Raw genomic sequence first — 15,806 nt, 5'->3', positions numbered from 1 at the left:
TTCAAGTATATTGCAGGAATGTCATTGTAAAATAAAAAAAAAAGGTTTGAAATAAGTAAACATTCAGTTTTTAAAAACGCAAAAATTGCCACGAAAGATTTTTCTCGTCATAAATACACCTCTTTTTTTAATAATAAACTCTGACAAATAAAAAATATCATCCGAAAATTTTAAAAGCAAATTTTTCACTGATTGCCGTTCCGTCAAATATGATAATGGTTTACCAGAATTGACTCGTTTTGGAACCAAACTTAAAAAAATTAACATCTCCAATAGCCATTGAAACCTTTATAAAGCTCAAAAACCAAATAACCGAAGTCTTCCGCGGTAAGCCTTGTAAACTCTCGACGAGGAGATTTCCGAGGTTAGAACACTGTAAATAGACTAAAACTATACTACAGCCATTCATTAGGTTCAGCTCAATTTGGATTTTTTAGACTTCTGTTTAGACTCCTCGTCACCAGAATGGGAAAGTTCTCGTTTATTCGACGCAGTTGAATGTCCGTTTTGAAGGAATTTCTTTTTGAATTGAATGACCATACACGTCATATTGTCACACCCAGTACCATCGTTTTGTGTGTCTGGTGCTAAACAGTGGTCAAACATCTGTGAATGAAAGAAATGTGATGAGATTTAAAAATGTTTCACAGGCGAAAATGATATAGACCACCAAGATTAAGATAATTAGCTTTGAAAAAATTTGACTATATTAATCAAAACCTTTAAGCATCAAAATCTATCTGTTCTTCAAGTCTGAAGACTGTTTTAGGACATTTTGTGTTAAAATCTTTGCTAAAATCTTGCAAACGATACTTCTTCAATCAATATTGTTTATCATCTAAATCAGTGTTCAGACTTGAGAATCGGCCCTCTTTATTAGATTGAAGTGGCAATGACGAAAGAAGGTCGATGAAAATTAAAATACCAAAGGATAGACATTTTTTTCATTAATGAAGTTGGTCTCTTCATGGATATGAAAGCTGATGAAAGCGGTAATTAATTATCGGATCAAAAAATGTAATAAACACAATTAGTCAATTAAAGAGGGTTGGAAACGAGCCTCAGAATTTGTAGAAAACATAATCAGAATTGTAAAACAAACGTGACTAATACCTCTTCACAAATTTGGGATAATTTGAGTTTTTCATCAGCTTTTTCGTTTGCAGTGATTCGGTCGCGCACAAAATCTAATACTTCATCATTCGTCATCACATTCCTGAGAAATAATGAATTTTCATTACAACTATTCCATAAGAAAGATATTTTGGAGATGCTTCGGACTCTACAAGGGGTACAATAAAAGACCTTTTTTAGACAGGGACACAAACAAACTAAAACGAGATCTTTGGACAGTTATGAGGAATAGTGATGTTTGGAGAAGGATTTTTAATGTCATTGTTCTTATTGTGGTCGCAACATGATGATGACAAACCTGAGGCAATCTGTGAATCTTAAACATTTAATCAAATTAATATTCGATTGATTCAAGCAAGAATAAATACAATCTTCAAAAATTTGCTCATTTTCAAAAAAAATGTTATCGTAAGTTTAGTGGATAAGATTTGAGAGAAATAGTTGGTAAAAGTTATATCAGTTTCAAGTATAATTATTGCTTTCAAAATCAATCTTATTACTTTACCAGCAATCATTTTGCATGTTTATGATGATTCATTTTCTTGAGAATAACTTTTACCGTAAAACATAGCTTAATAAACTAAGACGTATTAATGATATGCACCATTGCCATGTATTCCACAGACCCAACAGCTGATCAGTTGAAAGTGACGTATTGACTGATTTTACATCCCTTACAATCAATCAGCTGTTGGGGGTTCGTGATGGTGCATATCATGAATAACAGTACTTTAAAAGCACATATAATTTAGCTTACCATATACCATCGCACGCCAGTACCATGAATTCATCTTCGCTAAAAGGAAGGAACAAATAGTTCATTAATACTTCTTTACAAAGTAATTGTAAAAACATGTATTTTCTCATTGTATCTTTAATGTAGACTTCTCAGTCTTACAATGAGTTTTGATATACCGAAAAATTCGGCCCCCTTAAAAGTTCCCAATTAATTTGAAAATGTTTCCATAGTCCAATGGCTTTTAAACCCTAACCCTCTCAAAATGTTTAATATTGTTTGTCTATTTTGTAATACTTCAATTTTACAATTGTTTTATAAAGTTAATCCAATGCTTATTTGGACAAACATTTGACAATAGTAACAAGCTGACTCCGTCACTTTTTGGGAATCACAATTTTGCATCACTGTGCAAAAAAAAAAGAAAAAACTAATGAGCCAATCTCGAGAAAAAGGTAAAGCTATAAGCAAAAAGCTCGTACCCATGTCTTTTTTTAGCTGTTAAAGCATAATAATTTGAGTAAAGTTGTTTTTTTAGGACAAGAAACTTGGATATTCAAAATCTACTCAAAATTCCACTTCCACTGATATATTATAACACGATAGAGTTATTTTCAGGTTACTTTTGTTGTTTTTTTGGATTTCGGCCTAAAAATGACCCAATTTTGGCCCAAAAAGTGATGTAACACCAAAAATCACAAATGTTAAATAGGAAATAATTTTTCTGAATTTGTAAGAAACATTAATATTTTAATGTCAAGTTGTCATAAATACATACAAGAATGAGAAAAATTAACTTTGAAAGTTAAAACATGCACTAAATCCTAAAAAAAGGCCGGGTTTTTCCAAAAAATAGTCTCCGTAACATTTTGATCAAAAATGAGAAAATCCACCTTGCAGGACCTCTAGTTCATTGTAATTCTGGATTTTTGACTCAATTTTTTGCATATTTTGATGAACTCTACCTATTTGAAGAATTTTCAAGCAAAGAAATCTCAATTCAAATGCAATTGACGAAAAGATAGGGGAATTTTGACATAGGCGCAAACTTTCCGTCACGGTGTGACAAAAACTAAAAAGGGTTACAGAAAATCTTGTGGGTTGATTTTTGAATTTCTTTTTTAGGTTTCTGATTAACACTAATGTGTCGATGTTTCATGGAGAAAATGAAAACCTGATTTCACTCTCATAGATTTTTACAGGCTATTGAAAATTTTCCGTCACAGCGTGACAAAAACTCTGACCTAGTACTAGTCAGTGAAAAAAAGGATTTCAAAGCCTCAAATTGTAGATTTAACCAGTCCAAGTCCTATAGGAAGTTGAGTCAGCTTGCAAAAGAGGCCTTTTGATTAGTTTTTTGAATCAATATACCTGAAAAAAACCCTGTAATAAGGACATCATTCCAAAGCAGTTTAGCAGTTACCGTAGCAGCAGGCTCAGATTTAGCCTACTTTGATTTTTCGGGAACATATGCATGTTACATATCAAATTGTCAGAAATTTTATGTAGATTTCAAAAATGGTTAAAAATAGGCGTTGAAAAGTCAATGAGAAGAAAATGCAAAACTTTATGATTTTTTCTCCTATTTTGGCCTGCAATTTTACAAAAACCTAAAAAATTTGATAAAAAATCTTTAAAGCGAGGTTAAGCTCTATTTTTCCCCTTTTGCTACAAAATACCATAGCTTCCCATAAAAATAGGTTTTAGAGAGATTTGAAGACCTTCATTTTTTGACATTTTAAAAATTTTTGGGTACGAGTTTTTTGCTTATAGCTGTAACAGACGAACGAATGAACGAACGGACGAACATAGGTTAATTTAAAGGATCTCCAAAGTAGGTCTAACAAGCAACATGCTGAATGGACCTACCTAAAGATTAACATCAGATGAAAATAATAAAAAAGTGACAATAATTGTACAAAAATTCAGAATGGAAAAATAAAGCTTGTGTGTTGAATAATGTAAAATGGTAAAAAGGAATTTCCCCAAATACGAAAATCACTTAAACCATTCAGGCCCAAAAAACCTTTTAAGCTGTTTTTGGCCCAAATTTGCCCAAAATAATTTTCCTTAAAAATCTGGCTCCGTCACATTTTGGGCATTGCCATTTTGCATCATTGTACAAAAAATCAGAAAAAAATAATGAGTCAACTTTGAGAAAAGCTATATTTTCTTATTTGGTTAAAGGGAATTTCCCCAAAATACGAAAATCCGTCTTTTAAGGCGAAAAAGAATTTTCCGGGAAAAACCACTTCAGCCATTCTTTAGAGAATCTTGCCCTACAACTTTGTACAAAAAATCAGAAAAAAGTAATGACAGGATTTTGCGCAAAGTCCAAAAAACCCTATTTTTAGGCAGTTTTTGGCCCAAATTTGCCCAAATATATTTTTTTTCGAAAATCGGGCTCCGACACATTTTAGGTATTGCCATTTTGCATCATTGTGCAAAAAATCAGAAAAAAATAATGAGCCAACATTGTTAAAAGCTATATTTTCTTATTTGGTTAAAGGGAATTTCCCCCAAAATACGAAAAATCCCGTTTTTTTAAGGCGAAATAAGAATTTTCCGGGAAAAACCACTTCAGCCATTCTTTAGAGAATCTTGCACTCCATCTTTTTACAAAAAATCAGCAAAAAGTAATGACAGGATTTTGCACAAAGTCCAAAAAACCCTATTTTTAGGTAGTTTTTGGCCCAAATTTGCCCAAATAATTTTTTTCTCAAAAATCGGGCTCCGTCACGTTCTGGGCATTGCCATTTTGCATCATTGTGCAAAAAATCAGAAAAAACTAATGAGCCAATCCTGAGAAAAGCTGGTAACAGACGGACGGACGAACGAACGGACGGACGGACATGGGTTAATTTATAGGACCTCCACCGGGGCACCCGGAGGTAGGTCCAAAAATCGAGAAGACGTATAGAAGAACATTATACTCAGTAAGGTCTTGTACACGAACGTCCGGTAAAGCTGTGACCGCTTGTTCTTCAGGTGGCAAATCTTTATTTTGTTTGTACGCGTGGTCACCTTTAAAAGAAGACAAGAAGAGTTTGAAAATAACAAAAAACTATTACGAAAATCTACAGTGATACAGTTCATTAAAAATTTTTCACTGTCATTTCGAGAACTCATTTTATTTATTCGAGCTAGCTGTTCTAATCTACAGTGGAAACTGAAGTATAATTGGAAATCGTTCGAGTTACCAAAGGTTCTGTTCTAGTGAAAGAATTGGTTTCGCGAGGCTTTATTTGTTGAGTGTAAAGACAAGAAAGTTGGCTAAAATTATCGAGAAGAGGGGATTCTAATTCAAATGCAATTTGGAATTCGAATTGGGAATCTTGCTTGGTCGGTAATACCGCATTATTCCAAACTATTTAAAGGGAGGTCCCTCCTTGAGGGGACTGGAAATCAGTTCGAATTATAGAAGGATTTGAATAATGAATGAGAAAAGGTCAATAAATCTAAAAAAACAATTCGAAAGTTCAATTTCCACATACCGACGGCTCGCGTTAGGTTAATACCACCATTGATACGACCTTCAGAGCAAATCTTACTGCCAGCTGCTTCGATTCGTTTCCGCTCTTCCTCAACATCAGGGCTATGATCTTTAGACATTTCAACCACTTTGCCATTTCTACACAAAATGCACCGAGAATCGCCAGCGTTGGCTACGTACAGCTTTTTATTGTGTATCAAAGCTACCACGGCTGTTGTCCCGCTATCTTTACCAACCTGCCAGCCACAGTAAAAGATTTTTGTCAGTAAAATGTAATTTTGCAAGATTACAAAATTGTATGATAATTCGAATTGTACGATTTCAAAATATTACAAAGAAGGATGGGTAACCAGGGATAACTTTCGTTGATTTTTTATCATTACAAAAATGATCAAATTACAGGTAGCTTTGAATCTCAGATCATAGGTTGAGCCAGCCCCCCTGCTGTATCACTTCGTTACTTTGTACCAGAATGTATCTCACGTTTAACGTTTGGTAGTACACTCTGTACGCATTATATGTTTGATAAACAATCCCCATACGGAAACCTCTGCGATGAAGTATGATTTATAATTAACAACACTTCTCTCGTCGTCTCCCTCTCTCATCCACACTCCATCGCAGCGGTCGATTTGAAAAATCTCAAATCAGAAAAGACAATGACAACAGACCCTCTACGGTAATGGATTTTGAGACTAGCCGTAGATTGAGTCTGTGTACAGACTAGGTTGTCTTTAGTCCAACTCCAAATATAAGGTTGGGGGGGGGGGAGTGGCAGATTATTTCAACATTTTACAGCATTTTTACAGATTTTAAAACGAAGTAAAAATATTTGTCTCACCTCTTGTCCTTGAGAGAATTCGTAACCTTCTGAATCTTGAAACTGATCTTCATCATCATCCTCTTCGCCAGATTCACCAGAACCATCCTCATCATCATCGCCTGAAGATTCAGCTTCGTCACTATCTTCTGGTGGTGACTAGTGGATATGTTAAAGAGTAAAGAATGAAAATGTTAGAAGTTTAAATTATTATAAATACTTCAATAAGACTTTATTGAAAGAGATATTGTAAAACTAGGCTAGCTTTTAGAATTTACCATTGAAGTCAATGTATTGCACTCATAGACGAAATGATATGGCATACTTAACATGCCGGGTATTTTTTGAAAATCTGTGGTTATCAATAGAACGAGAGAACGCATGGGCAGCAGCATGATATAAACAACTTTAACAAATCAGTTTATCTCTAAACGGAAACAATTTAAAACAAACAAATGGAAAAACATTACTTCATCCAATTGAAAAGAAATATGATAATCTTAATAAGGGGTAATCTATATGACAACAAAAAGTTACTAAAAAATATTCAAAAAGATGTGTCTTACATCAAAATCTGGGTCATCATTATCTTCATCATCTTCATCGTCGTCCTCACCACCATCTGGGTTGACAGCAGGAATGTATGGTGCCTTTGATGATCCCCCTGATGAACCACCACTAGAGCTGCCAGATTTACCAGAGGAGCCACCAGCTGATTCTTCAGCGGTAGATGATCCACCGGAGCCACCAGCACTTTTAGAACCATCAGCCGAAGCTGCTTCTTCTGCAGATGGTGTAGATGAGGAGCCGCCACTTGATCCACCTTCCTCTTTTACTTTTTCAGCTGACCCGTTTATTGCCACTATCTCAGTGTTACCATTTTCAACTCTAAAATGAATGAACCAGATTTAACATAGTACGAAAAGGGGTCTGATCCCCCTTCATGACATCCCCAACCTTTAGAAATGCCTATCCCCCAAGGGTTTTGGGCTACATTTTCGAAAATATATAGTGTATAGTGGGATCCATAATAATGCCCTTCTCGCTGCTACCCCGTTCTAAGAATTTATCTTTCGAGGGAGAAAGAGAAACAACAAACTTCTTTCTTCTTTTGAGTCAGACTACTCAAACAGAAAGCTTCCTTTAACGTGCTCATAACAGTGCTTGAAAATAATCTAAAATATATATGGAAGCCCCCTTCTTAAACGATGCCTCCTCTTTTCTGATCCCCATTCTTCATTTTTTCAGAAGGTTCGAACTATGGATTTAGTTGTTTAAATTACAAAGCCCTTTAAATTACAAATGTGTTTCGTAAAATCTTATATTACTTATCAATGCCAGACAAAATGCCAAATTACAAATAAACAAAATAATATGTCTGGTGATGGTTTTTTTCTCAATACAAACAAGAAACGAGACATGAGTGTAATTTGACAATATGTTGCATGGGCATGGAGTCCTTCGAAGACTCATCTTTATATTAACAATTGTAAGGGGGATTCTTCAACCGTCGATTGACTAATCGATGAAAAATAGAGTAAGTTTTACCTCTTTGTTGGTGCCTTTTGTTTCCTTGACTTCTTCCCAGTCTCCTTTGGCACCTCTAAAATATATATAATTCAAATCGAGTAGGTTATATGATTTAGAAAACTGTCTGAATCAAAAACAATTAAATTTACTCCTTTTCAAAGTGCCAGTCTCATTATAGTCAAGTCAGGTTAATGAAGCTTTAGCCCAACACCCTTAGGTATAAGTTTTACTCAGGTCAGCTAGAAAACGGCAGTGATTTATGTTAATACCAAGCAAGATATTTTATTCAAAAATGTCTGTACGAAATATTATATAATATATAACTATCTTTTAACCATCACCTAAATATTTTTTTTAGATGAACATTACATTACCTGTGTGTCCATTGACATTCTTATTTTCATCAACAACATTTTCAGTTTTGGGTTTTTCTTCATCCTCCTCTTCATCTTCAGATTCTTCTTCATCTTTAAAAACACCTTTTACAGAAAGCCTTTCTTGGCATTTTTGCTGAAGAAAAAGATACAAAGCTTATAGGTTAAATCCTAGTTCACTGAAGTTGAGAATAACACAACACAGTCAGGGAAAACAACCAATATTGATATTTGGAGTGAAATTTGTTAGAGACTTGCAATGAACAAAATGTCACTTTAAATTTGTAACAAAAAGAAAAATACCTCTCTTGGTTTAGTTGAATATCTCGAAGTCGAAGCAGTGACTTACTTGGATATTGGCAAGAATGTCTTCAATGGGCATGTGTGCTTCTTCTAAAAGAGCATTCAGTTCTCCAGCTCTCTCTTCTTCATTTCCTTCATTGAAACCAGCTATTTCTTTCAACTCTTCAATAACCTGAAGGAATACAATTACTCAGGGGTAAAAATATATATAAAATATCTATCCAACCAAGCAATAGGATTCAGCACATCACTCCAACAGAGGTTACTCTGTTTCATTCACTGTTTCCTTCCAATTCATTATATATTTTCCTGCTTTATTGCGTCTACTCTTTTGGTAACACTGGGTGGAAAATATTTTTCGGGAAACAGATTTTAAAACATATAACAAGTTGAAGCTTTTTTTTTTGATTGAACAATACTGCATTAGCAATAATTCAGAAACGCTCATGCATGTGCACTAGCCGGGCATTAGTATCTGTTAGTATGCGTATTATTTTGCATCAACATAACGTTGCATAAAAGTAGCTTTTATCTATTTGACTCAGCATGGAGGTGTCCCTCTTTCAGCAGGTTCCTATTACCCCAAAATATCATCTTTAAAAATATTTTGGATCATAAAACCATTATTTCAAACCTCCTCTGTTGTAACTGCTTGATCAATATTCATAAAGGCTTCTTTCAAAGCTGATTCAATTTCGCCTTCCATGTAACTGTCACAGTCTAAGATGAACTTATGTAAATTCTGGGATACGTAAACTGCCACTTCTTCACCTAAAAATTGAAAATTAAATGTTTCAATAGGGCTAATTGGATAGCTTTAAACCGGTTAAAAGTTCTGCTGATTTTTTAAACAAAAGAATTTATTGATAATATTTAAAATTTCTCACCTCCATGTCCATCGAATACGCCAAATAATGCATTATTCTTTCCATCAAAATCTGGCATAGCACAATGGGCATCCTTAAAAAAGAAAAAGAAAAAAACACATTAATTTTACATTTACTGAAAACTAAAAACTAAATCTGACTAACTAAAAATATATCCAACTCTTATTAATAAAGGTATAATATTGCCCTCTACAAAATTTCATACCCAGAAATATTTCTTTTACCAGGTTTCTCAATCTATTATTCCTGCTTTAAAATTCATTTTTATTTTTTCATTTCAAAATTGAACTTTTATTTTTACAAAATTAATAACTGTTGTGCTCACCTCCATATTCTCTCTCCATCCTTGCATGCCAGAGATACCAAAGGAAAGATGATCTAAGGATTCATCATGAGATGTTTTCTCTGTAACTGGTTTTGGTAAGTATGCACCCATGTTCTTAAAATATTTTTTGAGAACTAAAAAAGAGTAAAATTTAATTTAATAGAAAGTTTAATAGAAAAATACAAATGTTTGACTGGTTTTCATAGTAGAGGAGCCGACCACCCTTACTTAGCATAACCCTCTTAAAATCAGACACAAAGATTAGGGTAGAAACTATGGCATACTCTATAAAGTAAGTACATCTAAAATTAGAAACTATCTCAAACAAAAATATGAAAATAGGGAATAAAATAATTTCTAGAATAGAAATGAAAAAGGTTTTTCAAAAAGCATTTTAAAAACAAAAAACCCTAAAAATTCCATCACTTAATTGGAAAACCATCATGGTATTGAAAGTAGGAAAAGTATTCTTTTGAACTATAACTAATTTGTAAAAACAAGGTGTTGGCGGTGTTGGCTCCCTGTTGGTTTAAGTAAATTGTCAAAGAAATTTTAGTTGGGCAAGTTTCATTATTCTTCAATTTCATCAGAGATTCAACATCCAGATCTATTTTTATAAGATTGAATTCTGTTATGTTTGTAAGACTTTTTGAATTTTACACAACTGGAGCTGGTAGATTATATAACTAAATTCTGACAAAAGAGACCCTCGCAATTATATTAAAAAGGTAAAAATTTGACTTAATTTTCAACCTTGCTAAGATCTTGATCAAATTAGCAGGGCTTTAAATTCAGCTAAAGTATCTCAAAGGTCATTTTCAGTTTTCAAAGACAATCATGGTCGAAATAGAATTATTTTAACGTTTTTCAAGATTTTAAAGTTGATTTTGGGATATCTCTTTAACTTAATCGAACATTTCAATTTGGGAGGGGTTGGCAGACTTCGCGGCTATATATTCTGAGCCTTATTGGACTATTTTTGAACTTTTGGATCCTCACATCCTAAGGTCTAAGTCTTAAAGTCTAGCGTTAAAACTCAGAGTTAAGACTCTACCTTTCAAATCTACTTTAGAGCACTTACAAATCGATTGTGGTTTCAAAACTTCCCCGTGGATTTCCCTTTCTTCTCAAATATTACGACCATGATTGTAGCTATGTACGTATTCAGATGTCCCGACCAACTATTTATTTCAAAAATCCAACCTTGGAAATTCAACTTATACAGTATATATTATTATCTTTCTCTTATTCTGAGAAAATGGAAAAATGTTTTATTTTTACAATAGGCACAATTTTACGACACGCAAGCTCTTCCTTGTCCAGAGCAGAATGAGCTCCCATCACAAGACTGAAATATCAGTCATTCATACAAAATGATATCATCCTGTAACAATTATAACATTTCCATATTTAACATAATAATAACATAACATAATTATTATTACACAGGTTATAAACAACTACAGTCCTCTTTGGAAGTGCTACATTTTCAGCCGAAAAAATAAACCATAATAATATCCTATCTTGATATAGATTACCCGCGTGCTTTCAGGATTTTGGTGTCGTGGGGTAGATCTTCCCATGCTACCGAAACCCTGGACAATATTATAGTAAGGATTTTGGACAAAAATAGCTAACAAATCAGGGGGGGGGGTCGGTACTAAAATTTCAGACATCATGACTTTTAGTGACGTGGTGGTATTACAAAAAAAGCCTAAAAGCATTTTAGTACCATGTGTACTAAAATCCCAAGGTGGGGTCTTCAAGAAATTTAAGAAAAATTTTAGTACATGAGTACTAAAAACCACCAAATTTTAGGAAATTTAACTATTGACTGAGCATTTTAGGCAAAATAAAAAAATAAAAACTCTATATAAGATTTAAATACGTCCCTGTGTCACAAATTAAGCAAAAAAATTTTCCCCGGTGGTAAAATACCCTTGAATTTCAGCCCCACTGGGAAATTGACTTTGATTTCATCTACAATCAAAATTCCATGTTTAAAAATTGCACTCCAAAACCATATCCCCACTGGGTTTTTAACCTTGGAACAATAGAATTGCAATCCCCATTAGCATTTCAATAGGAAATTTTATCTCAACTGAGGAAAAAGTATAAAGTCAGATCGGTGTCAAAATCAAAACGTCCGGCCGTGATGTCAAAAGGTCAGGTCGTCGGGTCGAACTGTTGGGTTGTAATATCAAAAGGTCAGGTCGTCGGGTCGAACCGTCAGGTCGTAATATCAAAAGGTCGGGTTGAACCGTCCGGTCGTAATATCAAAGGGTCGGGTCTGATATCAAAGGGTCAGGTCGTGATGTCAAAAGGTTGGGTCGTAGCGTCGAACCAGACTGCCGGGTTAAACTGCGGGGATACAATGCCGGATTATCGGGTTTATTGGGTTTATTGGATTAGTTAAAATCTCGTTCCGCAGAATACTATAAATTAAATTCTTGGAAAATATATCTGGGGCCTTAAAATGATCCAGCAAGGAAAATTTTGACACGTGCTTGGACAACAACACATGGAGACAGGATGGAGATCCCCCATGGGATGATGGCTCAGGTTTCTTCCAAAAGCTGTGTAACAATCAGATCTGACTGACAATTGTTATGTTACAGGTTGAAACACGAGTTTCTGCTGGAAAGATGCAGTTTGTTTTCAAGTTAAATCTTTAAAATAAAACAAACTGTGTGGGTTTCTTTACTTCCAAACAACCTACCAATAGTTTTGGAACACTCCATTATAAAGGAAGATGGCTCTTCTATTGTGGATTGACTTTTCTTCTAACCCCAAACATGATGTGACATGAAAGTGAAGAGACATGATTTGTTGGTTTTTGTTTGATTTGTTGACTCATATATTTCATGGCAAATGGGATTAGCAAATGACTTTTCATGTATTGCTTGGCTCTACATATGATACCTCTAACTTTGAACACCTCCAGAATGTTGAAAAAAGCATTTTACGAGATAAGTTTCGATTATAATTTTCATGGAAATTTATAATTGACAAATTTGACTTGGCATCAGTTTTGTTTGGTTGATAAAAATCTTTAGCTACACCATGACCGTGGGATGATTTGTTATACAATGACTTTTTATGCCTGGCTTGGTTATGACAGAACAGTATTTGACCTTATGTATGTGCACGTGAAAGAAAGTTGGTCACAACACATGCCACAAGTTTGTGTTTGACAGAAAAATTCCATTTTTGTAACAAGAAGTTATGGAGATGAGCTGATGCAAAACATTTTAAGCAACAAGTATCATGATCATTAAAAGCAATGAAATGCCACATGATTAGTATCAGCGAATGTTGAAAAAAAACATTTTACAATAGATAGAATAGAAATTATATTGACTTATTTTTACAATTTTGGCGATGTGGGCTTTGTTGGTTGATAATGTTTACACAGTGGGATGGTTTTCCAAAAACTGTTCTATTGGTTGTTTGTTGGAATTGATTACCAAAAAAAAAGAGAACCTTTTTTTGATAAATATATTTTTTTTTTCATGAATCGAAAAAACTGTGTGGTGTGGTTGTGGTCTCTAGTCTTGTAAACCAATGCAGTGTCTGTTCTCAAATCTTGAAAGCTCTATACATACTGAATTGAAACTCTGACTAGCTCTGTTTTTAAAACTTTGAGCCATATTTTTTTCTTTGTTGCTTTTAAAGATAGATTTTTACTTTGTCATAATGTAAATTTATGGTAAAGTTTTAGTTTTAGAGTTTAGTTCATCTACAGTAGTATTTTTTCAGTAATCCTTTCTTGTAAATATAGTAACATTTAACTAGACTCATTGCCTTCGTTATATTCAAATTTGTATTTTTTAGGACTGATAAGTACCAAAACAAAGCAAACAACATGCCAGTTCTTTATGATTTTAATCAACCCTCTTCTCAACTGCTGATCTTTCAACTATCATTTAGGTCATTTAGAAGTATAGAATGGGCTTCCATAGAAGTACCATTTTCTAAGTATTTTGTGCAAATTTTCAACAAAGTACCTCGACTGTCCTTGTGCCTTATGTTAAAGTTGTTCTGATGGAGGACATTGCCATTTTTGGTAGCCTTCACATATCAATAAGGAGCTTTGGTGTAAATGCTTTTTTCTAATGAAATTATACTAATCTGGAACTATTAAGCCTTATGAACTTTCTAGAACAGTGACCTTTTTTTAATCTCGAGAAACACTGGAAAAATAGGATAGCATTCCCTGCCATAATTTCACAGATTTCCTCTGCTTCTGCCTGAAAACGCTGCCGTATAGCCGAAAACGAAAGTGAAACTGTTAGAACGTCCGCAATTTCGAGCCCAGTCCTCTTCCGAGACAGAGGCTAATTATATTGTCTTTGCATATTTTGGTCTCCCAAAGATTAAAGAATAAAGCAAGGGTGTATAGCCCCCTACAATTAAGCACAGAAGAGTAACAACAGAGAGAAAGATATTTAGGATTATTCTAGTTCTATCTATTAAGTGATCACATAATACGCTAACGTACATTATCATGATATTGAAAATAAAAAGTTATTAAAAATACCTAATAAAATGAAAACAACTAAAGCTAAAAGTGACTGCAAGAAGAAGTAGTGAGATAGCGAAGTAGCGAGATATGACTGAAGCTGAAAGACACCACCACAAGGATTTAGAATAGTATGTAGTAAGCGAGAGGCTAAGATGTGATAATGTAGACCTGAAAGACTTGTGATTTGATGAAGTTAATGAGATATAAAATATACATTTAAATTTTTATAATATATATAATATGATTACTTAAAATTAAATATTATAATTCAGTATTATGTTTAATATAAGCTAAAAAGAAAGGAGAAACATTAATAGTAAATAAATAACTTTTGCCTTGAATGCACGACCTAGCTGCTGAGCTGAATAGAAAAAGAATAGAATTAGTTAGAGTTTGAGATTAGAGGATGATGACTAGATTGAGACTAGATACTAAGGCACAGCAGGAATAGAGCTAAAATAAAAAGCTTGAAATCAGGAGGAGTTATGAGCAAGTGAAGGCAAAATGTAAACAATTAAAATGATACATACAAGTTAAGTATAGTGCTCATTGACACCTTTACAAAAAGAATCATAATTTAACTCAGATATGAGATTCACGGGTAATTCATTCCACAGGCGGATGGTTGACGGGAAGTAACTGAATTCATATGTTTGAATCCTTGCATTGATTGGGATAAGTTTAAGTTGAGTGTTACGTGCACGAGGTGCAAGAGCGGATAAAGATTCAACTTTGCCATGAAGAATTTTATGCATGAATTTAACTTTATTTGCTGTTCTCCTGGTTTGAAGGGTTTTAAGTTCAAGATTACGAACATAGCTTCAGCCAGGTTTCTAGCTCCCCCCAACAATTTAGCTCCCCCAAAAAAATTGCCTTGTGCTAGGTCCCCTAATACTTAGTCAGCAAGATAAGCTAAAACAAAAACATTGTTCTCCCACCCCCGTATAGAGAAATCAATAAAAAATATATGCAGGTACAGTACTGATAAATGAAAACTAAATTTTGCTTACAAGTATAAATATTTATGTTTACAAATCTTTTGCTTTTTATATTTGATCTAATAGTAAGATAAGAGATCTTTTGAAATTAGCTAAACAGCCCCCAGAGTCTCAGTCAGATCATCAACTCCCCCCAATAATCTAGGTCCCCCCAAATATTTTGGTAATTTTAGCCCCCAGGCTCTTTTAAGGCCAAAATATTTCTTAGCCCCCCCCCCCAAAAAGTAAGGGGGGGCTGAAGCTATGACGAAGCATCAATGAGGGACTACTCATTTGCCGCCAGTCATTCGAGATGAAGCGTGCAGCTTTCCTCTGAACCATTTCCAGCTTATAGATGTTGGAGGCTGAGTGAGGGTCCCATACGACTGATCCATATTCCAGGATGGGTCGGACACGGTTTTGTAGCATTGGAGCTTTGTATTTGGGTGACATGATCTGAGATTCCTTTGTATGAAACATCGAGTTTGGTTGGCTTTCTTAACAGTATAGTCGTTATGGACATTCCAGGAGAGCTTTTTGTGGATATACACACCTAGATATTTCGCTGAGTCAACAACTTCAAGTACTTGGTTGTGCATTGAATATGGTTGAATGATAGTATTACGCTTGTTGGTGATTCGTAAAACTTTACATTTGTCCGGGTTGAACTCCATTGACCATTCATGTTCCCAATTCAAGAGT

The 15,806-nt window shown here is 34.2% G+C and overlaps 1 protein-coding gene across 1 annotated transcript; it reads right to left on the bottom strand.

The window, feature by feature from the left end:
* Positions 1 to 53: 53 nt before the first annotated feature.
* Positions 54 to 9,747, bottom strand: LOC136819334 (protein phosphatase 1G-like). The gene is made up of 13 exons (XM_067075580.1): positions 9,603 to 9,747; positions 9,278 to 9,350; positions 9,025 to 9,161; positions 8,437 to 8,562; positions 8,088 to 8,223; positions 7,732 to 7,786; positions 6,750 to 7,071; positions 6,205 to 6,342; positions 5,365 to 5,599; positions 4,804 to 4,894; positions 1,892 to 1,930; positions 1,114 to 1,216; positions 54 to 606 (listed from the first exon to the last, which is right to left on the bottom strand). The coding sequence occupies exons 1-13, from the start codon at positions 9,711 to 9,713 to the stop codon at positions 415 to 417; spliced, it is 1,758 nt and encodes a 585-aa protein (XP_066931681.1). The 5' UTR covers positions 9,714 to 9,747; the 3' UTR covers positions 54 to 414.
* Positions 9,748 to 15,806: the final 6,059 nt, after the last annotated feature.

Source organism: Clytia hemisphaerica, unplaced genomic scaffold, assembly GCF_902728285.1.
Source record: "Clytia hemisphaerica strain Z4C2 unplaced genomic scaffold, Clytia hemisphaerica genome assembly, whole genome shotgun sequence".
In the NCBI taxonomy this organism is placed as follows: Eukaryota; Metazoa; Cnidaria; class Hydrozoa; order Leptothecata; family Clytiidae; genus Clytia; species Clytia hemisphaerica.
This window is presented reverse-complemented; position numbering and strand designations above follow the sequence as displayed.